Source organism: Brachionichthys hirsutus, chromosome 19 (assembly GCF_040956055.1).
Source record: "Brachionichthys hirsutus isolate HB-005 chromosome 19, CSIRO-AGI_Bhir_v1, whole genome shotgun sequence".
Lineage (NCBI taxonomy): Eukaryota > Metazoa > Chordata > Actinopteri > Lophiiformes > Brachionichthyidae > Brachionichthys > Brachionichthys hirsutus.
In genome coordinates this window covers 7,715,062-7,742,382 of record NC_090915.1, presented here as the reverse complement: position 1 = coordinate 7,742,382, position 27,321 = coordinate 7,715,062, and the positions used below count along the sequence as shown (strand labels likewise).

Here is a 27,321-nt window from a genome sequence, read left to right as displayed (position 1 = left end):
AGATAATGTATGATAATGATGATTATGTCAAGCGATAAAAAAATTTGAGTGATTAATAAATCTGTATTTAATTAATCTAATAATCTCTTTTTTAATCTCACCTAGAAATGCTAAGAAAAACCCTCAGCTTCAGGTATTTTAATTTAAATTCATGACATTATTGTGGCAGATAAAAAGATTGCAGTAGTACTGTTAATATCTCCTACCAATGCAGTGTGTGCAACTGGGTCTAGACTCTAGATCCTTATCTGGATCACATAGTAGGGATAAACACGTGAAGTTAGGCGGTACAACAGCCCTTAATTTAGCATTGGGCAGGTTTGAGTAAAGTCATTTCCACCTGGCGGTATCGCCTACACTGTGTTCTACACAACTGCTGATCTGATCATTGCATTTTGACATTGTCCAGAAACTGTCCTCTGATCAGGCATTGGTGGAGGTATGTGCTCTTTGAGTGCTTTCTAGTTTTGTTGAACTTGTGAGGACACGCTTGTAGGACATTATAATGATTCTAGTATAAAAATAGAACTAAAAGACTTGAAGTTAAAGAGGAATGTCATCTTTTGAGAGACAACATTAGATTCTATTTTTGCTGTGTGTTTTCATGTAAACTGTCATGAATAAAATAAATGACGCGGAGCTGCTTGATTCTCTGCACACATTAGCATGTTTGTTTTAGAGCAGTAAATGACTTGATGAATATTTGATCTCCGACAGGTAGACTGAGCTCAGGTTACAGCAGGATGACTGATGGCCGGCAGGGCTGGACTCACATGCTAACAGTAAGTGGATGTTAAGATATTTAATAGCATATATATCAATATAAAAATAATATATATATGTAATAGCAATAATATTTAATAGCACCAACACACGAGAGGCAGAGTTTTGTATGATCTGTGATATTGCTATACTTGCAAGCCAAGTACTGCCAATGCCAATGTTGACAGGACGTGTTGAACAGGAAATGCGGTCATCTTTGCACCAAATTTACCTTTCTGAAGACCTTCAGGCACACGAAACACACCTCATGTTCAAAATTAGCTCCTCCCACATCCTGCACACCTGCATATAAGCACACCTGTCACCTCAGCAGCATACACTCTGCTGCATTCCTCTGGTTTCCACACTGAGTCTATCTGAAGAACACTCCGGTGAGTGGGTTGTGTTAGATTTAAAATATATATTTTTTTTTCCCAATTGATGTGATGTGATGTCATTTTCAATGATTGTACTTTGTTGTTGTTGTTGTTCAAATTTCGACTTGTGATTGGAAGAAGAAGCGTTCCCCTCTTTCTTCGGGATCTCGTTGTCTAATTCGTGCCCATTTAGAGTCGTCGTCACAGCTATGAAAGATAATGTGAACAAAAATAAGACACCGTCCTTCTGCTAGTGAACAAAGCTTCTCCCTGTGGCCGTGGAATTCAATCAGAATATTTTTTACAATATTTCCCAAAGCTTTATCTTTCATCTGAACAAGGACGTTCTGTATTCGGCTGCTCCTTTGTAGTGCTGTGGGAACATTGCTGCAAGGATCAAGTGTCAGGGAGACAGAGAAGTTTCTGTGGCTGCGAACGAAACACAAAAAAGCAAGCTCGCATGAAACCACACACACACACACAAAGACACACTGTCCGCCTCATCACTGTGTGTTTTCCCATCCACCAGTCAGAGGTGCAAACACCTGTTAAATTCATGCTCATATTTGGAAAGAAAGGAATCAATTTAAATAGGATTTGAATATGAAGAGAAATTTCAGTTTCATGATTTAATTTAGTCGGGGACCTTTAGGAATGCTTTGACTTTCCAGAGCCACTTTTCATCTCTTTGCTTTCTTCCTCTCATGGATTCTGCTTGAATATAAAACACACCCTATTATCGTAGTAATAGAGTTCTTGGCGAGAGGCTCTCTGCCGACCAGGGCTTGAAGCAGCACTCATTTACTCATTTGATTTTATGACTGAGTTAAAATGGAGTTGTATCTGAGTCAAACAGAGCTGGATGGAGTGAAGTGGCCGCGACCACAACGTTTCTCTCCCTGTTTCACCTCCATTGGGTCTCACGTTCACCGTTAGTCATCATCTAATTCCCCCTTCGGTTTCTCTTTGTGTCCCTCGTCCTCTTAGCCATCCATCATGACCGCCTCATCACTAAGGAATTACTCGCTGATGCGCCCATCCTCGTTCAGCAGCCAGTCGATGGTAATCTCTAACCGGGCTCCATCCCGTGCTTCGGTCTCCTTCGCCGCCATGAGCCCGCTGAGCCGTTCTGGATCTGTCGGCCAGGACCTCAGCGGTCCGGTGGGTCTGCAGCTTAATGGAGTGCAGGGAAACAACGCCAATGACAAGGAGGCCATGCAGAACCTCAACAACCGCCTTGCCAAATATCTGGATAAGGTCAGCTCCCGAAAGAAAAGTACTTCACTGTTGTGATGTTGGTCGGTCCAAAAAATGATGGGCGTATTTCCATCTGGCAGCACACAAACACGGAATCTACACTATGAGCCAATCAAGCACTATGCACGTTGAACCTTTCTTTTGCTATCCTTCAGGTGCGTTCTCTGGAGAACTCCAACGCAGACCTGGAGATGAAGATCAAGCAGTTGATGCTCGAACGCATCCCCAAAGGTTACGACCTTGACTCCATGATGGCCAAAGTCCATGCTGTAGAACAAGAGGTAATGAATTAGTTATTCCATTATATTAAAAAATAATCTTAATAATTGTACAGCTGGTCCTCACTTAAGGACTGCTATGCAACAGGACAGTGTCAGCGAGGATGAACGGAAAGGTCAGTGGTGAGGCCAGCCATGATGGACGGCTTGGAGACAGTGGCTCTGAGGAAAAGACAGGAGGCGGAGCTAGAAGTGGAGGAGATGAAGATGCCGAGGTTCTCCTTGGGAGTGACTAGGATGGATAGGATTAGAAATGAGACAATAAGAGGGACAGTGAAGGTTAGATGTTTTGGAGACAAGGTCAGAGAGACCACACTTTGATGCTTTGGACATGTCCAGAGGAGAGACAGGGACTATATCGGTAGAAGGATGCTGAGGATGGAACTGCCAGGGAACAGGGCCAGAGGTTGACCCAGGAGAAGATACATGGACGTAGTGAGGGAGGACATGAGAGTGGCTGGTGTTGGGGAGGACGATGCAAAGGACAGGGTCAAGTGGAGAAGGTTCATTTGCTGTGGTGAGCCCTAACATGGAAAGTACAGTAGTAGTAGTGGTACTAGTACTAGTACTAGTAGTAGTAGTAGTCCTCACTTAATGATGGAGTTATGATCCGAAGACTCTGTTTCTAAACAAATTTTATCATTAAACAAAACTCCCGTTGACCAACAACTTGGCCGACATTTTCTGTGGTCCAAAAATATTTTTTATTTCATATACGTATATTCCATTTATACTGTACATATGTACGTACTCACTCATAACACCGCAGCCAGCGATTCCTAAACACATACTTCCAAATCTCGGAAACTCCAAGTCGTTGTTAGAGTAATTGTTAAGTACATTGTCAAGCGAGTAGACACGTATACCCAGGAGACACGTATAATTAGTCACAAACCAACTGCTGAGGAATGAGTTGACGTGACAATTGACTCTAAAAGTAAGCTAATGTAGAGTGATGTACATTAGCGATGTAATGCAGTGTTGCCCCACCTTGTTTTCCAGGTGAGGAGGAAGGCCTTGGAGAATGCTCGTTTCATGCTCGAGATCGATAATGCTAGACTGGCTGCAGATGACTTCAGAATCAAGTGAGTAAAGTGAGAAAAATAGCGCATATAAAAGGTTTAAAGGTAATTGAAATGAAAGCATATAAGCCTTTTTTCCCCCTGCAGGTGGGAAACTGAACTGGCAATGTGTCAGTCCGTGGACAGAGACTGTGTTTCTTTGAGGAAGGCCAAGACTGACCATGAGCAGATCATTTCCTCCTTGAGGGGAGATCTGGATAGCCTGAAGGAGGAGCTGTACTTCCTCAAGAAAAACCACGAGGAGGTGAGACCCTGTGTCTCGTTACTCTTTCATGTCTTCTGTTTTCTCCTTCATCCCCATCCAGATGGTGTGCAGCCATTTAGAACAGCCTAATCTGATGTACTTGAGCCTCCTCCTTTACTTGACTTTGGCTTCATCTCGATTCCACCTTGGTTTTCTTTCTTATTCCTGCCCTCACCCACAACCAACTGTTTAGCATTGGACTGACCTATTATGGTGGACTGAAGAGGTATTTTTCAGGAGGCAACCGGCAGAACAAACGTCTGTCTGCGGTCAAAAGGAGATAAGAGGTGAACTTGTGTTTACTATGGACAAAAGGAGTTGGCAGATCCGGTTCCCAAACCTGTTCTTTCTGCCTAATTAGCATTGAGCTTCTTTCCAATGGAGACACGAGAAACCGATAGAATCACACAGGTAGCCACCTGGAAGTAAAATGAGATCTTCTCCATTAACTATTGATGGAGAAGATCTAAATTATGAAGAGGCCCTCTCATCCTCTCTGCCACCCTGTGGTGTAGGATTCACCAACTTGTGGCCGGTTCCATATGTCCCATATACATGTGATTTACCTATACCCCCCTGCAGGAATTGGAGCAGATGAGATCTCGCATTGCCAAGGATGAGGTGAATGTGGAAGTGGACTCTGGTGTCAGCGGACCGGACCTGGGAACCATTCTGACTGACCTGAGATCCCAGTATGAAGGGATTGTCAAAAACAACAAGGACCAAGCAGAGCAGTGGTACCGCCAAAAGGTGTGGGGGAGACAGAATGTCCTTGATTCATCTGATTTTGCAGAGCAGTTTTCATCCAAAGACAGAAAAATCTCGAAATGTTCAAAAGCCAAAGGATAGAAACCGTCCTGTTTAATAACCTGGAAATGTTTCATTAAGATGACCTAAACAAAGTAGAAAATAAAAACTGTTAGCTGTTAGCAGATGAATGAGGGGACACGCACAATCTTTAAAATGTGTGTACATTGTCCCTCATTGTGTTTATTGTGTCCTGGTCCTCCAGCTGGAGACGGTGCAGGTCAATGTGAAAGAGAGCAACGAGGCTCTGAGAGGAGCTCAGTCCGAGCTGGTCGAGAGGCAACGCTTCCTGCAGACGCTGGAGGTCGAGCTGGAGAGTCTGCACAAACAGGCGAGCTGCTGCACCAATATTCAGGAGGTTATTGCCTGCACAGTCAGATCAATCAGATTGATGTGTGCATATGAAGCATTTAGCAAATGCAATCAAGTTCAAGAGCGAAATAAAAGTGCTAAAAAGTTGAGCTCAGAGACTGAACAACATCCTTGTGGTTCCAGTGAGCTGCGATCTGAACCATTATTATTGTGTTTCGTTTTATCAATGAATATAAAAGTCATACTTCTGGTTTCGTGAGCTGTGCAAATACAGAATTATCTAATGCATGCAAAGCTGTGCCGCAACTAGGATCTGAATGTAATCGTTGCCACAGTAAGCAATGACGTCTGGTTTTATAAGGAGGATCATATTATGCCTCTCCTGTAAAAAAAAAACTAAATATGGGAAATGGCTTGTAAAGATGTTTCATTTTCTTTCTAACCCTTTTGTTAACGGCAAATATGTTTTCCCACACTAGTAAAAACACACTGGATTCCCTCGCTTGAACTGCATGAGGGTGAGGCTCTTTGGTTAGTCAGTTAATCCTGTCTGAGCAGCGAATATTCATCACGGATGCCAAGCCCTTGTCAAACCACAGACAATTGTGGTCGCATAATTGTTTTCTGACTAATGCCGAGTTCTCGAGATGTCATTAAGGCTTGGCTTGAACTGCTGGCAAGCATGCTCTGAGAACAAAAAGCATCACGCTAATGTGCACGAGTTACAATGCACTTTTGGGTGTGTGTGTGTCTCTGTGTATGCTTCACAAAATGAATCATTTGGTGACATTTCTTCAGTGAGAAATGATTATTCCGAAGTGATTGTGGACGACAAAAGCGGAGTGGTAATGCAGGTATAGGCAGGTGTCGTCATTTTCTCTTGCTCTCTTCAGGTCTCAGCGCTGGATGGCAATCTGATGGAGACGAGCCAGAAATACTCTGCTGAGATTGAGCGCCTGCAGATCACCCTGAACCAGCTCGAGGACGACCTATCCCAGCTCAGGCTGGACATGCAGCGCACCAAGACCGACTACGATCAGCTCCTCCGCATCAAGCAGAGCTTGGAAATGGAGATAGCCACCTACAGGCGCCTGCTGGAGGGAGAGGAGATGTAAGATTTGACCAAATTCATTGAGACAACAAAGTGCAGGAGTGCCAGCAATAAGGTGGAAATCAAGTCCCGCAGTAACGAATATCGGCTGAGCACGCAGGACAAGCCTTTTGTGAGACAAATATTGTCATGAAATCATTATTTCCTTCATGCATTTTATTTGTTTCGTGTCCATTGCCAGGGGGGACTCTAACAACTACAGCAGGTTAGCTTAGCACACAGACCAGGAGCAACTGGACAAATATAATTTAGATGATTAAACTGATGACATTTAACAATGCTGAAAAACAAAGTGCTTTGGGTTCCTCTTGAACCTGCAAACAGAACAAGGCTGGCTACTTCCCCACGTTCCAAGCCTTTCTGTTCAGCTAACCCAGGCATGGGCAAACCCAGGCCCGCGGGCCATATGCGGCCCGTTGGGCTATTTAATCCGGCCCGCCGAACTTGTCCAAATGATATCATTAAATAAAATAGTATTATAATTAAACCTATTTCATTTGACCTTTTCCCTGTAATGCTACCTGTAAAATGCCAAATCCTTTCATGTAATGGCTTTTACACATCATTTATATTAGCTCACACAAATACTCCATCCATCTGTTCCTCGCCCGGCCCCTCTATCAAATTTTAGAACCCATTGTGGCCCGCGAGTCAAAAAGTTTGCCCACCCCTGAGCTAACCAGACAGCTGACGTCATGAAATGATTCCAACGGCTTTTCTTTTCTGTCCCTCAGAGTCAAGGAAGTGCCACCCCCGCCAAAGAGTGAGTGCTTTTTCACTGACAAAACAAAGCAAAGTCACTGCATTATTGTACACAAATATCAAATGCGTATCTCAATCCAAAGGACAAATGCAGGGACATAATTAGTGAGGTGTAATTATGTAGATACATGAGAGAGAGCCATTGACACGTATTTATTAGAATTTGTTGAATGATCCTTTCTATACACATGAACTTTAGCCTTTGATAAAGCCGTCGGACTGGTCCATATTAGGACATATTATAGGCCTCGGGCTAATAATATGTTCATGCACTTTGAAACTAAGGCGATCGCTGCTACCATCACACCCTTGAGTAACTTGTAACTATGGCTGAATCCAAATGACTCATGCTGCTGGATGAACGAATTGGGGACAGATGTTTTCCATTGTCTCCTTTAATCGGAAGTATTCAGTACTCTGACCATATACCTGCATCAATGGCCACTGTAGAAGTCGTGAGGTTTGCAGATGACATTGTGAACTGCAGTGCAGGTGTGTAAATGAGAAGGCTGGACGCGGACTATGCAAAGGACAGGGTGAAGTGGAGAAGGTTGGTTTGCAATGGCGACCCCTCAGGGGGGACAATCCAAAAGTACAGTAGTAGTAGTAGGTTTATCACTGGATATATATAATTTTACACAAAACGATATTCTCAAAGTGTTTAAACTTTTTTCCTCTTTTTTCATTTCATGCAAACATCATCATTCGTTACCGTTTAAACTCCACAAATCTTTCTAATCTCACACTGTCTATTCAATCCTTCTCTTTCTTTCCTCTTACCCTCGTCACTGCTCCTCATTCTGTTTAATCTCAACTAATCACACCTCCTCCTGTGCAGAGGAGCCTGATGTTCGCACCAGAAAGATCGTGAAGGTGGTGACTCAGACGATGGTCAACGGCGAAGTGGTGGAAGAATCCAGTGAGGTGGAGCAAATCGAGGAGAGCAAGAAGTAAACGGGAGGCGAGGAAGGGAAGAAAGTGAATCGGAAAGGAGATGAAAGTGAAGAGAAGGAATTAAAATGTTGGAGTTACAGAGGAAATATTGTTTTTACCTGGGAATTTTTGGAGCATTGCTCAATTCCAAGTATCTTATTTTACATATAATTGTTTACTTGTGAGTAAATCACAAATATATGTGGGTAGAAATGTCCGTGTGGGATTGTGTCAACTGTCCAGCTAACCATCTTCAAACTGTTTCAACTTTAAATGCTGTCTCATTAAACAACATATTTATTTCTATTTCTAAGAAACTTAGCATAATTTTACAAGAACGTAACTTTATTGCATTTGGTGTCTTTTCATTTCAAATCTATAAATAAAGTTTCTGTATAATCCATGGTATATCTGTTTCTTAAATTGCTTGAAATCATATTTTATACTGAAATCAACAACCTGCTCATGACCTTGTTGCAGAAGGTTGACTTTAGGAACAGCACACACCTTGGCATTGTACTATTCTAGAAGGAGGATGATGGGTTTTACATCAATTTGATGTGACCCAAAATATCAGGAAAATTATTATTTGAATCCGGATAGTTCGGTTAGAAAGTCAGGGGATTACCAAAGTTAGTAGGATTTAGCTTCTGGAGAAAAATCCACCATTACTGAAAGTGTGCTTTGAATAACTTCTAAACTAACAATGAGATCAATGTGGATCCAACTGTTAAAGGTTTGTTTTCATGGTTAAGGAATCCAAAAATAGAAATAAAATGAATGTTGAGGCATTATTTTGGGTGTAAATCACAATATAGGGAGACTGAGCTGCTTGGCGGAGGTCTGCGCTCTGAGTGCTTTTCTAGTTGTAGATACTGTATGTCGGTTTGGACTGACCGTTGGACATGGTAACATGACCATCCCTATTGCAATTATTAAATATAAATTTTAAACATTAATAAAAACAATTATCTTTAGTCTGTTAAATTGTTTTTGGAGAAGATAAAATTATCAAGGGATGATGAAACATGAAACATCTGTCTTCTGATTAGAGCTGTTGGCAGCAAATGAATCCCTCCAGCTCCTGCTGTGGTTGAAAACAAATGGTAGCGGGAGTGTGAAGCAATAATATTTTTCAGCCAAAATACTGCAGGTCGCTCATCAAAGTCTCTTTGGAGACAGTTAATTCCTGGGAATATTACAATTTAAAAGGAATCAGATCGTGTGAAATTAGACAAAGAAAGATGATATTTGTGCAACTGTTGGGACATGCATCTGAGACGTCTGTCTCAGATTTACATAAATGTAAGACATATTTTGTATTTGCTTTTCATTCCAGGTGAGCTTTGTGACTGTCTGTAAGATAAAATGTACAAATTAATAGACAAAGACAGTCTATTCTTTGTCTATGACTGTAATTAATACAAGTATCCCTTCATAATAATTTCATATGTGAGCGAATACAACTATCCAAACTGCGAGTCCCTTCAAATTTACACGATAAGGTCAGGACCTTTTGAACTGAGGTCACCATGCTCAAAACTGAGGAGAAAAAGGAAAATGTACGTTTTATCTGTGCCAGCATTTTCTGGTTTGTACAAGTTCATCAGCCACACTGAAGCACATGCAAAGCACTTTGTGATAAAACAACTATTCTGCACTTCTCTCCCAAGTAGATTTAAGGACACACTTTTATACAGAGCAGATTAAACACAGAATTTAATGCAATTACATAGACCATGCCCTCAAAAGGACAACCCATCCTGAAAACATGGTTTTATAACAATGTCAGCTCGGTGTGTGAGTTCAGAGTAAAAGGTTATAAATTGTTCTTGGTATCTTCATACACCAACCGCAAAAAGTAAAAGTGAATCGGGCTTCATGTGTATTTTCAACAGCTGACCCGATGCAGATTAAATTTGGCAGTAGGATAGAGGTCCCCATCCTACATGACTGACTCAAATTCCATAAACATCGATCAATAATCAACCGAGATATTGAGAAACAAATTTTGAAGCTCCATTGACTCCAATGTTACAGAAAATGTCAAAGTGGTTGAGAATCCCAGATCTCTTCTGGATCATCACCAAAGTTTAATTATATATTCCCGGCAAGATTCAGAAAAGTTCCTGAAAATTTAATCAAGATCCGCCCATAAAAGTTTGCGTTATCTTGCTAACAGACAGAAAAACCAACATCGGTGAAAACAAAACATCCTCGGCGGAGGTAAACATTTGAAAATCAAGTGGTGACACAAACACCTAGATTTGTTGCATTTTTTAGAAATTGCAAAAACACCATTCACAGAGCTTATTTGAATGTAACACAAGTAAATGACGAGGATAAAAAAGAGTGTTGCACCATGGGTAATTTCCCACCCTGTCTGCATCTCGTAAGTCACCTTATCAGGTGATTTATCGAGGTAATTGTGTGTTTGGAGGAGCGGCCATTCTTAGTCTGTGTTTGTGGCTTGGATGACGTTCAGCATGGCTGCTTTAGGCCTTCTGCTCCCACCTGCATTCTTCTAAAAACCGAGGTATGTACTTTTGTTTTTTTTGGATCCATTGCTCTATCTTGGCATCGATATGTTCTGGCTTCACACCAGGCTCTGCATGTTTGTTTGTGTGAATGTTGGCATGCAGAGCATGTCAACCTTCTTCGCACAAAGATTGGTTGGCTTTACCTGAAAGCCTTCCTCTGTTTCCAGCTCAAGGCTTCTGCAGCTCTCTGGTCGGCTGCAGTTTTCCCCTTCTCTCTATTTCTTTTCAATATGAATATGCGAGAGTTCGCATCATTCTAACTCCAATGTGAGTGCAGTTCTCATCCAGTTCTGTTTCCATGCGCTGTTGTAGGCTTGGTAGATCCGCTCCCTCGTGTCTACCTGGTCTCTCGTTGATTCCTGTCGCTCATCCTGTCTGTCCAGTTTCAGCGCTACTTGGCTCAAACATTTATTCCTGTCAGTATTTCCAGCGTCCTTTCCTTTGTTCCGATTGTTCTGTTTTTCTCATCTCTTTGTTGGTCTGTCTGTCTGTCACTCCCTGTCTGGTGGTGTGTGCGTCACTCTGCGTGTGAAACCGAGGCGTGTCTCTCACTCCTGCCTCGTCCTGCTATGACTACCTGGAACTTACCTGCTTTACGGAAACCTTTTCTCTTCATCCAGCATTTTGTCCGCCCACTCTTGCGTCCACACGCGACCCAGTTGGTTTGTGTTTTAATGGCTTTGTCAGTTGGTATTTACAATGTTTTGTGAACCAGATTTCATTGATAACTTTTTTATTTGGTTTTGACTTTGCTATCTATGAACTATTCTCTCTCTGCTCGCGGCAGCTTGAGTTTCCGTCTCTAGCTTAACTAGCAGGTCATCATTAAACACACGCAGCTTATTGTGTATTAGAACTCGTGTAACATTATTGATCCTTGTAAAGTGATTCAACTTTGACCTTATTTCCTAATATGAAATGTTCCAGCTGGCTTTGTTGGAGGAAAAACCTATTCCCAATACCTTGATGGTGGCTGCCCACATTACTTCCACTAATGGCACATTGGCATGAAATTATTCCACTCCCTGAGTGAGTCAAATATTCATTTGTAGGAACAAGAGGAAACCATGTCATCGGAAAATAAAACTGACTCGAGGAAGGCTTTATTCTTGTAGTTTTAAGCAACCCAGCCACATCTCAGTGTGCACTGTGTGCTAACCCCAAGCCATTTCAGTGCAGACACATGACCTGAGGGCTGCATGCCCACATTGACACCACTAAGAGTGGAAACATCCACATGTGCAGCTCAGTCCCACATTAGATGGTTATGGTTATGCGTGTTGACATTTTCCTTGCAGTGTGCACAGCTGTGGGCGGTCTGGCTGATCTCCACTACAAGACAACTGCTTCTCATTTCCACTCATCACCTCAATACTTAAGCCGGTCAGAGTAAACTTCTCCTTCACCTGAGCTCCCGCGATCTTGTGCCCTCCACTGTTTTTGTTCTCCAGCTTTTTCTTGGAGATTTTTGTTTTGTTTTTGCTTTTTGCTCCTCAGTTATTTTCCAACTATTTTTTTTAGTTCCTGTTTTCATTGTGAGCGCCAGTCTGTTCCTGATTGTTCCTGCATGGTTGCAGTTTCTCTTTGTCTACATAAAGCTTAGCTTTATTAGAGACATTATAGACTGTATCCTCTGCCTGCAGTCTCAGCATCTTTGGATCCATCTTCTATTCTTGTCACGCTATATTAGTTTTCTCATTTCAACCTCACTTTATAATGTAATTTGTAGCAACACTTCCAACTCCCTGTGGCCGTTCTTCTCTCATTGACAGACATTGGAACGCCACTAAAGTGAAATTAAAGTCTAACTACATTAAATACAATGAATCAAAGAAACATGATAAATTCATTTTTATCAATAAATGTCATGAAAACAAAAGTGCAAAGGCTTCAATGCCTGTTAATGTTTAATGGCGTCTGATTTCATTCTGGTGGACAGATCCTGCTTGCAAACATTCACAAAGTACCAGAATGTAAGGTGGAGTGTGTACAGAGTGAAGTCCTTTGTGCCACAGAGTGGGTTATTTCTGGTTGAATGTATGCAATCAGTAAGGTCAGCCAGCTGATCTCATCAGAGCTAAGCTAGTTTACAGGCAGACTGGTCGAGGCTTTGACCTGTTGCACCTCACACACTGCCAAAGAGTGTCACTACACCTGACCCTCCGTCACATGTTTCACAACTAGCATTCATTCAGAAAATAAACAGACGCGTAGAGTCGGGTTAACCGATAACTGTAGGGCTGGTTAAAAGAGCAAGTCAAATAACACACACACTTGAGTTTTACTCTGATCAGTATGGTGTGTTGTAATATCCACACTGATAGAATGTGGATATTCCTGGCAGAATCTTTATCATTTTACACTCTAAAATGAAATTAATTAAATATGGTTCTTTGGATTTCTGCAACATTTTATTCTGTATAATTATTTGAACATTATTTGGAACAAGACTAATTTCTAAAAGTAGTGTTAAAATGCAGATTTGTAATCTTTTTCTTTGAGTCACCACATTGTGTAATATTTCTACTACAGACATTGGATATTACGTCACTGACATATGAAATATGCAGCTGATTATTGTCGAGGACATTGAGCGAGTCCTATTGCTCACTAGCTCGTTGCATAATATTGCATTGCAAAAATGCGCAGCCTGCTACTGAATGACACCTTGTGTGCTTCAAGCTGCTGCATCTGAACAGAGGCTAAATTGCCCAACAGTTGAATTAGTGTAATAGGACTAAAGTCTGAACGTCGCACCACCAATAAGCCCATTACTGCTCAGCATGTTATGTGTTGTTTTGGCTGGATTCTCTTGAGCTCAGAAGGATTACAGCCCCTCACATGGCCAAAGTGCATCACGTTTTTAAGCCTGAACTGCTGCTTTTGTGCTGGTTTTAAATCCTATTTTTTTAATAATCAGAGAATTTGCAAGTGAAACTCCATGAAAAAGGAAAAAAATAATCAAGTGATATTTGTCTATAAAAATATTTTTTATTTGAGCTTTCACATTCAGTCAAGGCTCCACAGGGGTAGTAACATTCTTGTTGGATAAAGTGCATGAACACAGTGGCAGAAGAGAAAATAAACGGCTTTTTCTAATGTTTTCCAACTCCTCATTCTTCTGCTGTTTCTTGCATCTGTCCATTCAATGCACATCACTATCAAATACACAACACAAAATAATTATTTTTCACATTTTCTCTCGTTCCCCGTCTCCTTGGTTTCAAGCCTCTTCCCCGCTCCTCCGCTTTAGCATGCTCCAGACTGCAGGACGGATTGAAACTGTCCAGCCATGCACACGTCCTCCTGTTTTTGACGGACGATGCGCTGGATGGCAGGGGGCAGGCCTCGGGGGTTCCTAGAGAAGACAAGGGCATAGCCATCCTCACAGCTGCCGTCATCCTTCAGGGTGCGGCAGGCGTAGGTGATGGCATAATTGTCGTAGTCGGTGTCAATCACCCAGTAGTTGTCGCCTGGTTGGAGAGGAAAAGGAGATCTTAGAATGTTTGCAGTGAAATGATAAGACATAAGAAGGATATGCATAGCTGACCTCCGCTGGACAGGTAGCTGGCCAGTCCCTGGTAGTTCATAAACATCTTGCCAGGAATGGCTGGGTCAGGGACAGAGTACTGAGCCGCCATGTCAGCGCACACGACCCAAAATCTACAACACATCCACATAAACACACACTTTATCTTCAAAGTTAGAACGATGGAACTTGCCAAGCAATGCTGTTTTTCTTCAATTGGAGAAACTTTTTCTCTCCCACATTCCCGTGTAAATATCGAACTCCCAATCCTCCATAACCCGGGGAAAACTCTCCTTTTGGTGGAATGCACTTCCTGTCCTAAATCTTAATATGAACTGCAGCAGAACCTGAGAACCGTTCTTAATTAACCGCCGCCCCTGGTTACTGGACATTTAACCTGACCAGCTCTTACTTTGGACCAAGCGGACCTAATAGTAGGTCGGATGTTTTGTCTGTTTTGGTCAATTGTACGGTCAATCTTTAGACAACAAGAAAACGTCATCATCCCTGTGGGGCTCCGTGACGCACCCAAATAGAGTCACACGCCCTTTGGAGGAGGCGGTCATGGAGCCGTCATCGTCGATGGTGTGCTCCGCTGAGATGTTGTCTTGCAGGAACAGGCCCTCTGGATCTTTCTTCTGCAAAGCGTACCACTTTCCCGCATACTGCAACGGAGAGGCAGAGAGTCAGGAATGACTTACTTTTTGTCCACATGCATGTGTCTTTACCGGTAGTTTCATTTCACTCACCCTCTTAGGATCAAAGTCCTCTTTGACGGTGAAGCTGTTGACGACACACGAGGCAGACAGACAGCGTTCGACACAAGACAGCAAGACCAGCAGCAGGGCCAACTTTGAGGATCCCATTCTACAATGACCATTCACGTGAGCGTTTAAGGACCATGCAAGATATGGGATTACTGTACTTTTTTTTGCTTAAAACTTGAGACAATTACTTATATACTACATTATACTATTAATTAATATATCATACCTATGTTGAAATCAAATGTCTTTTTTGACACTTGCAGCTCACAGAGCATGAAGTTTGAACTTTTTTTTTACAAAACCCATTATACTTTCCATCAATGAATTCTCCCACATAAATAGATGGTAATCAGTCTCTAAATAAAGACAATGTCAACATGTTACCTGTTCTGCGCCAGTGAAGCAACAGGGATCACGATGCTGCTTGTGAAGGTGGTTGGCCAGCAGATTGGGTTTTACGTACTGAGGTAGCCTTTATATAAGCAAACTGCAGACAGGCTTATGGCTGATTTTGTTTGCTTGGAACTAAATAAGGTGCTTAAATCTAGAGATAATCCTGTTGGGTTGAAATCCTTACCGTAATCCTGCTTCTATGTTCAGATTTACTTACTATAAACACAATTGCACCTTTATGCAAATGTGAGGAAGCATATTAAAATAGGTTGCTGGATATCCACAGAGATACAGGGCCGTGCATAAACGTAAACAGGCTCGCACAACTGACAAGAACTGCTAACTTTTAGAAAATAAGATTTTCTGAAAATTTGGTTTTATTTATTTTTATTATAAAGAAAAAACAGAAATGACAACGGTCCAAACTGCTGTTCCATTCTGTACATGTCCTATTATCTGGGACATATACTGCAAATTAAACACACCACTAAGAAACATTTAGTCTGCTTCACTTGGAAAAACAAACAGCTTTTCACTCACCACATTTATGTTGGAAAAAAAAGCTAAATTCAAACAAAAAAATGAAGTTAGATTTTTATTTTCCTCACATGGTATTTCTGTGTGCATGTAAGATGCATAAATATATCCAAAATATGTTCATCTTTTACCTTACATGATTGGTATTGTTTGAGACTGTATTTGTGTGTAGTTTAATAAATAATCTTTACAGGTTGTGTAGAAATGAACTTTGAGTCTGAATATTATTTTGAACTTATATTATTAAGTAATTTGTGTGATGTGGTAAATTCATGCCACCACACAAATTTTTGTTTTTGTTTTTTATCTCCAGATAAAAAGTATATTACTACACATTAATTGCTGTTTGATGTTTTTGTCATGCGGTTGCAGATCTTCAGCCACTCCCTAATGAAAGGCATCTCAATGGTGCAAAACATTCCCATTGAATAATCATCCTTTTCCCATGCAGCTGGCTGAAAACATACATGTGCAAACTCATCTGTTCTGTGTTTTGCAATCACATTCCAACATTCATTTATATATATACTGTAAATAAAACGCATTGACTGGCTGGCAGTTGTCTCCCACGCTGGTTTGTCTCTCCTTGCTGCTGCAGCTTTGTTGCTTTTCTTTAGAAATACTTGCTCATACTCCCACATTAGTACTTCCGACTCAAGCAGGGTGAAGTATGTTGAGCGTTTTTTTTTTTTTTTTTTAGTTGCCAAAGTGAATTGTACTATCGGTGCTCTTTTGATGATGGCTTTTTATTGTTTTCATAGACGTGCTTAACTCAAGGATAACATTGATTGAACTAACACTGATCACCTGTTCTGAAACTCAGAGTTACGCACCTTGGGGCAAATAAACTCAGAGCTCCGGGTTAAACTCAGAGTTCGATGCATCAAGGGTGAAAAGACCAGAGAAATGGGTGGCGCCTCACACCAACTTGATGGCTGGCTTGTTGGTGCTTTGGTGACACTTAGAGGTGATGCTGGGAAACTGTTTCTTAAAAAACTGGTCAAAAATGAGGGAAAACGGCTGGAAATCTGGGGGGTCTGCTCTGAAAATGGCTGGCAGTGAATGAGTTAAACGATTTTGTCGTTGAACGAAACACCGTTGACTGAATTCTGTGTGGTATAAAATATTTTTAGACACGAAGGGGGACTCAATGAGCTGGTGATGCTTTCTTGTCTTAAACATCAACACTATGTCAGTCTATCATATACTACTGCTATGATAGGGTCCAACTTAAAAAAGAAAGAAAAAGAAAGAAAATTCCCAGAAAAGAGTTCTTGGAAAAAGCAGAGCACCCAGAGAAAACCATACACTCCTAGATGAATGCATTCAATCCCTCACTATCAAACTCGCTGCAGTAGTCAGACTTGAATGATGTCATATCTGTACATTTGGCTCATGCTCTAAATTTCTCTGCTTCCTGTTGGAAATGATTGATTTTCTTTTGCAGCTCTTCATTGTGTTGCAGAAGGACCTTATTCTGCTCTTTTGCTTGGTCAAGCTCATGCTGCATGTTGTCAGCATTCTGCCTAAGCATGTTGTCAGCATGCTGCCTAAGCATGTTGTCAGATCTCTCCATCTCCTCCAGGTGTGAGGCGAGGATCCTTTGCAGTTCTTCCCTGTGGAGCCTCTCTTCCTGGAGCTCAGTAGAGAACTTTTCATTGCTCATTAAGTGTGCCACTTGCAGTTCCTCATAATCTTTGTGAAGGTCCTTCTTCTTCTTGTGTCTGACAGTGTTTCTCACCAGTTTTGCAACATTAGCAGTATCAAGAGTGCTTTTGTCACTGTACTTTTTAAGACTCTCCAGCTCTCTCTTTGTTTCTTTGACCCTATTAATGAACATTTCTTTGAGGGTCTTCTGTCTCCTCAGCTCGCCTTTTAGATTTTGCACCTCTTCCTTTAGTTCCCTTATGGTGTCGTCCTGTCCCTGTGGATGCTGTTGCAGTCTTTGGTGTAGATGATATGGTCCTTGGTGCTTTGGGGGAAACAACATTGCTCGTTGTTTGTAAGTCCTCCTGCGGTACTCTCTGTTGTTCCCGTTTTGATTCATTTTATTTGAATGGGTACTCTCACACAAAATAAAAAATACTTTGCTGTCTCAAAGTTTATGCAACTTGAAGTTGTATCAAAGCGTATTTAGACTTGACAAGCTTTGATCTTTTTTATGCTTTGATCTTTGTGCAGCAGGATTCATTGTGAATGTGGAATTTCAGATTATTATTATTTTTTATCATTACAGGCAACTTTCCTGTACATTTAATGCTCAGCATGGGAAATCCGTTCTGTCTTCCACCCGCCACCAAAAATCTCCAAATGTATGTGAACTGGTGTCTCTAAATTTACCAAAGCTGTAAATTTGGGTGAGCATGGTTCTTTTCTCCAGCCTCCATCCTACACTGAATGAGCAGCTGCATAAAATAAGCACATATTTCCCTCTGCACTCATCTAACTTTGAGTAAGTATTTGTGAATGTTAATGAAATATTCAGCTTTGATCATGGTACATGGCAGGTAAACTACAGCATACCACTCTCAGACCACACACACACACACACACACCAGATATGTAGTAATCTATTATAGTGGAAGCAGATGATCTATTTGACCTTTTGTTGAAGGTGTTTATGGAGCCTCTTAACAGACGGGTTCACTGCTCTGACTGAAAGGATTAACCAAAGAACACTTCTCTTTCTCCACTTCGTGCTTCTTTGCTGCTCTCTGGCTTTAGTTTCTCAGCCCTTTCAGAATATCTGAAATAAAATGAAAGACATCATAGGAGGAGACGTACAGGAGTTGTGGACTTCTATGTGTGAGCAAGAGGCAGAAATATACAGATGTCAAACTGACATAATTTTGTCATCTATATGGAAAAAAAGGTTATTATTAAAACATGGAGAATATAATTATACATCATTTCTGTATTTCTGTAACAAATATTAAAACAGAATGCATGGAGTTTTGTATTATTATTATTACTTACAAGTGACATTATGTTTTTACGGATTAAGTACCGGTACCCAAATACATTTTGCTGATTTTATATTGCTTTTACTCATTTTTATTTATGTATGTATTTACATAGTTTAATCAGGAGGCAAAATCAAAATTAAAAGTGGAATACCCTGAAAATTCAAGTGTGCAGTGAAAAGCAGTGTTTTATTTTCATAGTAGCATTTCCAAGAGAATTTCATTTAAGACTTTATAAATGCTGCTGTGTCATTACTCATTGATCACCTGACATGTTTAGCGTGCGTAGATCCCCGCTAACCTTCAGCTCTATCTGCTGATGACAGAAGGATTGTTCGGATTCATCCCTCTGCTTTCTCCTCACGGTATTCCCTCTCTCATTATCCATTTGAGGATTGTCTTTACCTGCATTTGAATGTCTGCACTTCTGTTTTCCCCCTTTGCATGCAAAACCTGGGTAAGATTTTCCTTTTCTTTGTGGGATATGCTGCATGCATTGTTTTAGTTATTCTTTTTCCCCCCTTACATTTATACTCTGAGAAGTTGGAGGCATCTCTTTTGGAGCTGCATCACTGAACTGAAGTGGGAGAAGGCAGGAGCGTTTGGGAGAAAAGGAGCAAGGGGAGGGGGCGGGGGGGGACAATGGGTGCACGCAAAGAAGACGTGGAAGAATTCCTCAAAGGGAATCCTGAATTTGCTAAGAATTACTTCGCCAAGAAGATGAATGCCGCCTCCATATCAAAGGTGTCAAGACTTCCAGAGAAACAGATCGACTTCAACCAGTTCCAAGAGCTCAGTCAGGTAAAGTTCATTGTGTCAATACCTGCTAATCTAATGGTGTAATAGAAAAGAAAAGAGGTGACCTGGTGTCTCTCCTTTTCAAAGTATGAAGAAAGCCAAATCATGTACGACTTGATCAAAGACATGCAAGAGAACATCAACATGGAAAAGGTGGTGTTTAAGATCCTGAAGAGGATCAGCGCACTGATTCACGCCGACCGCTGCAGCTTGTTCATGTACCGCCAGCGGAACGGCGTAGGAGAGCTCGCCACCAGGCTCTTCAACGTCAACACGGAGGCACAGATGGATGAGTGTGTGGTGCCACCGGACTCCGAGATCGTCTATCCGCTGGACCTCGGCATCGTGGGCCACGTGGCCCTGACCAAGAAGGTTGTTAATGTGAAAGATGTCAGGGAGGTAAGTGGGACAAATGAACATTCCTGAATTCAGAATAATGAGACTTCCCATACCTTCTATAATGGGTGGCACAATTTCCTTAGAGTTTTCTGCTTCTGTTAGAAAAATATGGCGGTTTTATATAGCAGACCTTTTCGACAAGTTGAGGACAAAGATGAGCAGGAAGGTGGCAGGCTTGTTGCCGAAGGCTTACGATGGCTGGCATCCGCGTCTTGCAAAGGAAACTCCAAATCTACTCTTGACACTCGTCAGTGGAAAGTCCTTATGCTCCGTTTTTATGTATCACACAACCCCTCGAGTCAATAATGATTCTATACATTTAAAGAGAAGCTAGTGACGTGCATCTTTACATGATGTAGCGAAGGAGTTAATCTCCTTGGCAGACATAATCCATTTATTTCGAGATCTCATCAGCCTCTGCTTTGGATTAGATGTCTCTGGCATTTAGTCAGCAGGAATATAAAACAGATCTAAGCTAGTTTACTTTACACTGCCTCCGTGCATCGTGTCCAATGTGAATTGGACACAAAGGGTTAATATATATATATTAAATTAACTATTACTACTTTAACTACTACTTCAACTTGCATGAATGTATTAAAGCGAATGCAATAAATTCTGTCAAGTAAATTATATTAAAGTAAAAGTAAATTTCCAGGAAGTAATTATTATTTTTACAAAAACATTAATTAATTGTGTGTTTACAAGTATGTTTACATGTATTTTTTTCTTTTTTAGAGCCAATACTTCAGCTCGTTTGTTGATGAACTCACAGATTACACAACGCGCAATATTCTTGCAGCGCCCATCCTCAACGGCAAAGACATGGTGGCTGTGATCATGGCTCTGAACAAGACAACAGGACCACACTTCACTGCTGAGGATGAAGATGTGAGTCCCAAACACATAAGCGTCGATGCACCAAGCAGCCACAGAAACAGGAGGGCTAAAACACGGCGTTTAAAGTCAAATTAAATTGCATTTCATCAAATCTATTTAGTCTGTGAAGAATTTTAGTGTTAATAATTTGTATTGCTGTATCTAGAGACATTTACCCTATCTGTAAATGAGTGTGTACAGGTAGATGTATGAACTGGAGAGTGCAAACCTCCACAAAGTCCGCTCAGGTACATAAAGCAATCCCAGCATAAGCGCTTGTCCATCACAATAAGACTCCTTGTCTATGAGAAACTACACCTAAAATTATTTGTATCATTATTAGTTTGAACAGACGACATAAAGAGCACAACAATTCACTAATGCTGGTTTTCTTCAGCTCCATAGACATCGCATTCAGCCCAAGAAATAAATATTCTTGTTCACAAATCTGAAAACTTTCTTGGATCCTTTTTATCTATCTCTTCTGCATCCGACGTCCTCACTCGACCACATCTTATCCTTTACGTTTTCTACAAGTTGTTTCATTACCAATGATTCCTTCTCTGGGTTTTTCTTCCCAATTAGCTTTTTTTAAAGTATCTCAAAATCGCCACCTTGAACTTGAAGATCTACCACCTGAGTTACCTCCACAATTGTGAGACACGCAAAGGACAGGTCAGATATCTGGATATTATTGTAATTATTTGAAGTATAAGGCATAAATACTGCACTCGCACTGCATAAAGAGACTTGTTGACTCCGTGCTGTGTCTCCCAGCTGCTGCTGTGGTCTGCCAACAAGGTGTTTGAAGAACTAACAGACATTGAGCGACAGTTTCACAAAGCCTTGTACACAGTACGAGCCTACCTTAACTGCGACCGCTACTCTGTCGGCCTACTAGACATGACAAAAGAAAAGGTGCCGAGTTCTACGTCCTCTTTTACTGTAATATCACAAGTTCTGTGTTCATGCATTTACCATAAAATGCTGAAATGTAATATGCGTCTTCTTCCAGGAGTTCTTTGATGTCTGGCCAGTGTTGATGGGAGAGCAGGCACCTTATGCTGGCCCTGTCACCCCTGACGGCAGGGTATCAATTTATTTATCTATCGACGGACTGTGATTGTCCACACACTCGATACAGCCTTTGTTTTGTTTGTTTTTCTAATTGAATACCAGTAGCTCTGCTCTATTTTCTCCCACAGGAGGTAAATTTCTACAAGTTAATTGATTATATATTGCATGGAAAAGAAGACATCAAAGTAATACCGTAAGAGAATCTTTTACATTTGCAGGTTGGATTAGTATGACGCCCCGCGGTCTCACACTTGTGGCCTTTCTCCTCCTCATGCAGCAACCCCCCTCCTGATCATTGGGCCTTGAGTAGCGGTCTGCCTACCTATGTTGCCGAGAGCGGATTTGTGAGTAATCATAAGCTGTTGAATCATTTAGGACCTAAATTGAAAGTGCTCCACTTCAATCGGTTCTGCTCCTGCTTCTCAGATTTGTAACATCATGAATGCAGCTGCTGATGAGACGTTTGAGTTTCAGGTAGGCGACGCATTCTCTCCCCCCCCCCCCCCCATACACACACACACCATGAGAAAGACTTTCAAACCGTGTCACGTTTTTTGCAGACTGAGCCGCTCGATAGCAGCGGTTGGACCATAAAGAATGTTCTTTCCCTGCCAATCGTCAACAAGAAAGAGGAGATAGTCGGTGTGGCCACGTTTTATAACCGGAAAGATGGAAAGCCTTTTGATGATCAGGATGAGCAGCTGATGGAGGTATTATGATCGCCCCTTCTTAGCGCCATCCCACATTTAAATGCAGTTTGATGTATGTGATTGTTGTGCATTATACATGTCTGTTTTTCCCGATCCCTTTGACCCCAGGCTTTGACGCAGTTTCTGGGATGGTCCGTTTTGAACACGGACACGTACGACAAGATGAACAAGCTCGAGAATAGGAAAGACATCGCTCAGGACATGGTGCTCTACCATGTCAAGTGTCGGGATGATGAGATTCAGAATATCCTGGTGAGTAGTTCACCTATGGTCATGAGCTCTGGGTCGCGACTGAAAGGACAAGATCCCGGACACAACCGGTCTGCATGAGTTTCCGCCGCATGGTGGCTGGGCGCACCCTTAGAGACAGGGTGAGGAGCTCGGTCACCAGGGAGGAGCTCCTCCACATCAAGAGGAGTCAGCTGAGGTGGCTGGGGCATCTATTTCTGATGCCTCCTGGACGCCTCCCTGGGGAGGGGTACTGGGCATGTCCCACTAGGAGGAGGCTAGGTCTCTCGGCTGGCCTGGGAACGCCTCGGGATCTCCCTGGAAGAGCAGGAAGAGGTGGCTGGGGAAGTCTGGGAATCCCTGCTGAGACTGTTGCCTCCACGACATAAACTTTGGAAGAGGGTTGGTATTTGTTGACTTTATACTTTGATCATCATTGATTTTCTTATTTCTCCCAGAACACCAGAGAGGTCTATGGCTGTGAACCCGGCGAGTGTGAAGAAGAGGAACTCCTTGGTATCTTGGTAAGACTTAAACCTGTAAAATTAAAATACTTTGTTTATCTTTTTTTATACTTGGGCATGACTGTCTGCCAGTGTCCTGGATGTGATCTGTTATTTATTTTTGTCTCACTCTGCTTTTCATTAGAAACAAGATTTGCCCCCATTGGTCAAGAAGTTTGCGATCTACGACTTCCGGTTTTCAGATTTGAATTGCACGGAGATGGAGCTGGTGAAGTGCGGCATCCAGATGTACTATGAGGTTGGGGTGGTGAAAAAGTTCCAGGTTCCTCAAGAGGTAATCTCGACGTACAATCTACTCCAGATCCCACGTGATCGGAGCACTGTGCCTGGCTGAGTCATCGGTTCTCTCTTAGGTGCTGGTTCGGTTCATGTACTCGGTCAGCAAAGGCTACAGAAGAATCACTTACCACAACTGGCGTCATGGCTTCAATGTGGGACACACCATGTTTGCACTCTTAACGGTATTGCTCTTGAATGTAAATTCTACTGTTTATAATCGCCGCCTCTGCTGTGTTGCATTCATTTATTCATTTTTATTTTGTACTCAGACAGGCATGCTGAAGCGGTATTACACTGACCTGGAGGTCATGGCCATGATAACTGCAGGCTTCCTCCATGATATTGATCACAGAGGAACCAACAACTTGTACCAAGTCAAGTAAGTGATCCATCAAAAACAGCGTCTCGCTATCACTGTGCACCATTATGTCAGGGGTATGTGGAAGCTCTTATTTACTGTGTTTGTTATTGCATCACCTTCCAGCTGATTGCACAAGATGTCATTATGAAATAGGATTGCACAACAAAAGGCAGTCAAAGCCACTTCCAGTATACAGGTCATATAATTTAAATGAGAGTAAATAGCTTTATCTTTACTTTTTAACTTCTCATTCATGAGTTTAATCTCTCAGGTAAATCTGCTTGTAAAGACGTGAACGTTTCCTTATGATGTCACAGCATTTGTTTTGTCTGGGACTTTTCTACATGAACTTTGAATGTTCCCTCCATGTCCGTTGTCTTAGTCCCAACACCAAGAACATGCGGTATAGGTGAACCGGTGGATCTGAATCATTTACTGTCTTTCTGAGCCGGTGGTCCTCCCATTGTCATCTGGGATCAAAGTCTAGTCCGACTCCGACTTAATTCTGTTCCCACTGAAGTGTTTCTAATTTATGCCAACAGATCTGGCAACCCGCTGGCCAAGCTTCATGGTTCCTCCATCTTGGAACGACACCATCTGGAGTTTGGAAAATTCCTTTTGGCTGATGAGGTGAGAAGGAGGTGAACTGGATTTCCTTTTTGTAATCGCCTCCTCCACTCCTGACGCCCCCTCGCATTTCATCTGCAGTCGCTGAATATCTACCAGAACCTTAACAGGCGGCAGGTCGACCATGTGATTCATCTCATGGACATCGCCATCATCGCCACTGACCTAGCTCTTTATTTCAAGTCAGCCAAATCTCCTCCTGCTCTACTTTGTCACTCATTTAAAAGTAGTCCAACATCAAATGTAATCCCTGTCATGCCTCGCTAGGAAAAGAACCATGTTCCAGAAGATTGTGGATCTTTCACACACTTTTGAGGATGAAAAGAAGTGGATTGATTTCATGTCTCTGGAAACAACCAGAAAAGAAATTGTAATGTGAGTACAAGGAGCCCATATATCATTAAATGTATTTAATGGTATATATATATTTTTATGATTTTTACTTTCTATGAACCCCTAAATCCTGTCGTTTTCAGGGCTATGATGATGACCGCATGTGACTTGTCAGCCATCACCAAGCCTTGGGAAGTGCAAAGCAAGGTGAGAACCAGGGCAACAAGACAGGTGTGTGACTTCCTACAGATTCTGACGTGTGTGTCTCGTGCGTGTCTTCCAGGTTGCCTTGTCTGTAGCAGCAGAGTTTTGGGAGCAGGGTGACTTGGAGAGGACGGTGCTGGAACAGCAGCCGATTGTGAGTTTAGTTGTTGTGTCGTGTGCATGTCAGGATGCATGTGAGCTTTTTCTGGCATGCACTCATTTACTCATTAGCCTGACCGTTAGCCTGCCCCTGACCCAGTTTCCATAGTAACTATGTCGAACTTGCTTTATGGAACTGAATCAAGTCCAAATAAGACAAACAAATAATATTTAAGTGCTTCAAACACTTCCTGTCTCCCTTACCAGCCCATGATGGACAGGAACAAGGCAGCAGAGCTTCCAAAGCTGCAGTGTGGTTTCATCGACTTTGTCTGCACCTTTGTGTACAAGGTAATGCCTGATAATGACCTCCGCCGATGTGTGGGGGCTATGTGAACAATGTAGAACCTTTTGATGATGATCCAGATCACCGTGTGAACGGGGTAAATCCAGTTAGGAGGGGGTCTGCGCTCTCAGAGTGCATTTCTACTTAATTTAACAATCCTTTAAAGCTTGCATGCGTAACTTTATAGTACGTTGAAAGTAAAAAATAACGTGATTCATAAAATAAAATAAAAAAACTACCCAGTATTGCTCTGTTTTCATCATTTTAATGTATTTGGCCTCTGATTCTTTTCTTATTAGGAGTTTTCCCGCTTCCACTCACAAATTCAGCCCATGCTGGATGGCATTCTAAATAACAGGAAGGAGTGGAACTCTAAAAAAGAGGAGTTTGAGGCTAAACTGAAAGCCATTGAGGATGAGAAGGCTACCAAAGAGGCAGCCAAGGCCAATAAAGGTGCAGTGATCCTCTGGAATAAATACACGGCTGTGAAATATCATCTCTGCTGCAATAATGTTTTCCAAAAATTCAGCATTTCCACCAGCATTCCAAGTCCTTTATTTCATGTCATTGTCCAACAGTTGCAAACAACACCGGTGGTGGAAGCTCAGGCTCCAAGACCTGCACAGTATGCTGATCTGTGCACATGACGGGAATGCACAAAGACGGTTCATGACAGACTGCAGCCAGTCAATCTCACCTCCATGGTCCAAGGTCAGGAGGCCGATACTCGAGTGAATGCACCCCAGTAATTCATCAGGAAACACGAGAAGAGCCGGATCTTCTCTGAGAAGAGCAGCCGCTCACGTTGGCGGATTAGGAAATCTACCGAACGCAGGGAAGACATCGCTGAGGAGGAACAGAAACACACGCGACTGCTTCTACCTCAGGTTACATCTAAAGCAAAGCTACCCTTCCTCTCAAATTTAAATAGGAATCTAGGCCATTTCTGAATCTCGGTTTTTTCACTCAAGCTCCTGAAGTAGCAGTTTCCTTATATTTTCATGATTCGTGTTAGTTCAGATGAAGAGACTGTGTATGTGGTGAACCTTTTTTTTTTTTTCTTTCCAGCATTTATGAACAGCAAAAGAATCCAAACGTGTACATATATTTCAGCAAATCCCAGGCCACAGATTGTATATTTGGAACACAGTTCATCTAGGCCAAGGGGATATATAGAATTATCTAACTAGCGTTCATATATATGAATGATTGGACAATAGCAATCCTCGGGTTTCTGAAAAACTACGAAGGTTTCAGCAGCATCTAATTATTATTTTATTCCTGGGAAATTCATTCTCCACAATGGGAGCAGTGATCAGCCGAAGAGCTCCAACCGAGGACTCGCCCACAGAACCCAGGGGTCCATAAAACATCTGCAGTAACCTTTGCAGAGAACTGTTGGCGAAAATGCAAACATAAAAATAGTATTTGTTTCCCTCCTGTGTTCAGAATATTTTTGGTCGTGTTATAGATGCTTGATCTTCAACTAGTGAAATAGGTGTGAATGGAAAGCACAGGCAGAGTCCAAATAACCTCATCTAAGGGTTGAGGTGTTTTTTGTTATCATGCTTGTCTCACTGTAATGATGAGAAGAGTGTGTGTGTGAGATGATCATGTAGAACTAGGCAATAGACTTACTGTAATACGCTGCGGATATACACTTTAATAATTCCTAATATGGGCAGTATTTGAAAGCTTGTCCTGTGCTCCATGCGAGCAATGAGCAAAATAAAGCAAATGTGTTTTCTAATGAGGCAGTAGAGTGAAATCATTGCAGAATAGTGAACATTCCTTTCAAACCAA

General features: G+C 41.9%; 3 protein-coding genes across 3 annotated transcripts; 2 read left to right on the top strand and 1 right to left on the bottom strand.

Annotated features, from left to right (window-relative positions):
* Window positions 1–1,143: 1,143 nt before the first annotated feature.
* si:ch211-243g18.2 (uncharacterized protein LOC559906 homolog) lies at window positions 1,144–8,289 on the top strand. The gene is made up of 10 exons (XM_068752849.1): window positions 1,144–1,154; window positions 2,127–2,396; window positions 2,552–2,677; window positions 3,677–3,759; window positions 3,844–4,000; window positions 4,583–4,750; window positions 5,013–5,138; window positions 6,013–6,230; window positions 6,965–6,993; window positions 7,831–8,289. Exons 2-10 carry the CDS (start codon window positions 2,136–2,138, stop codon window positions 7,944–7,946), a joined length of 1,284 nt encoding a protein of 427 aa, XP_068608950.1. The 5' UTR covers window positions 1,144–1,154; window positions 2,127–2,135; the 3' UTR covers window positions 7,947–8,289.
* A 5,425-nt stretch (window positions 8,290–13,714) lies between these two features.
* On the bottom strand, window positions 13,715–14,860 carry rbp4l (retinol binding protein 4, like). The gene is made up of 4 exons (XM_068752879.1): window positions 14,744–14,860; window positions 14,523–14,659; window positions 14,016–14,128; window positions 13,715–13,938 (listed from the first exon to the last, which is right to left on the bottom strand). The coding sequence occupies exons 1-4, from the start codon at window positions 14,858–14,860 to the stop codon at window positions 13,715–13,717; spliced, it is 591 nt and encodes a 196-aa protein (XP_068608980.1).
* Window positions 14,861–19,296: 4,436 nt separating this feature from the next.
* Window positions 19,297–26,152, top strand: pde6b (phosphodiesterase 6B, cGMP-specific, rod, beta). The gene is made up of 23 exons (XM_068752503.1): window positions 19,297–19,455; window positions 19,540–19,851; window positions 20,590–20,742; window positions 21,316–21,405; window positions 21,508–21,648; window positions 21,746–21,820; window positions 21,936–22,000; window positions 22,085–22,151; window positions 22,234–22,281; window positions 22,368–22,517; window positions 22,626–22,769; window positions 23,204–23,269; window positions 23,394–23,543; window positions 23,623–23,730; window positions 23,818–23,927; window positions 24,452–24,539; window positions 24,618–24,718; window positions 24,804–24,911; window positions 25,013–25,076; window positions 25,153–25,227; window positions 25,440–25,523; window positions 25,818–25,971; window positions 26,097–26,152. Exons 1-23 carry the CDS (start codon window positions 19,297–19,299, stop codon window positions 26,150–26,152), a joined length of 2,568 nt encoding a protein of 855 aa, XP_068608604.1.
* Window positions 26,153–27,321: the final 1,169 nt, after the last annotated feature.

Excerpts from the sequence above, each read along its gene's own strand:
- si:ch211-243g18.2 (XM_068752849.1), top strand. The coding sequence starts at position 2,136 with ATGACCGCCTCATCACTAAGGAATTACTCGCTGATGCGCCCATCCTCG. Across the intron at positions 2,397-2,551 it reads TTGCCAAATATCTGGATAAG|GTGCGTTCTCTGGAGAACTC; the intron begins GTCAGCTCCCGA and ends GCTATCCTTCAG. Across the intron at positions 2,678-3,676 it reads TCCATGCTGTAGAACAAGAG|GTGAGGAGGAAGGCCTTGGA; the intron begins GTAATGAATTAG and ends CTTGTTTTCCAG.
- rbp4l (XM_068752879.1), bottom strand. The coding sequence starts at position 14,860 with ATGGGATCCTCAAAGTTGGCCCTGCTGCTGGTCTTGCTGTCTTGTGTC. Across the intron at positions 14,129-14,522 it reads GGGCGTGTGACTCTATTTGG|ATTTTGGGTCGTGTGCGCTG; the intron begins GTGCGTCACGGA and ends GATGTGTTGTAG. Across the intron at positions 13,939-14,015 it reads CAGCTACCTGTCCAGCGGAG|GCGACAACTACTGGGTGATT; the intron begins GTCAGCTATGCA and ends CTCTCCAACCAG.
- pde6b (XM_068752503.1), top strand. The coding sequence starts at position 19,297 with ATGGGTGCACGCAAAGAAGACGTGGAAGAATTCCTCAAAGGGAATCCT. Across the intron at positions 20,743-21,315 it reads TCACTGCTGAGGATGAAGAT|CTTTTTTTAAAGTATCTCAA; the intron begins GTGAGTCCCAAA and ends CTTCCCAATTAG. Across the intron at positions 21,406-21,507 it reads GTGAGACACGCAAAGGACAG|CTGCTGCTGTGGTCTGCCAA; the intron begins GTCAGATATCTG and ends TGTGTCTCCCAG.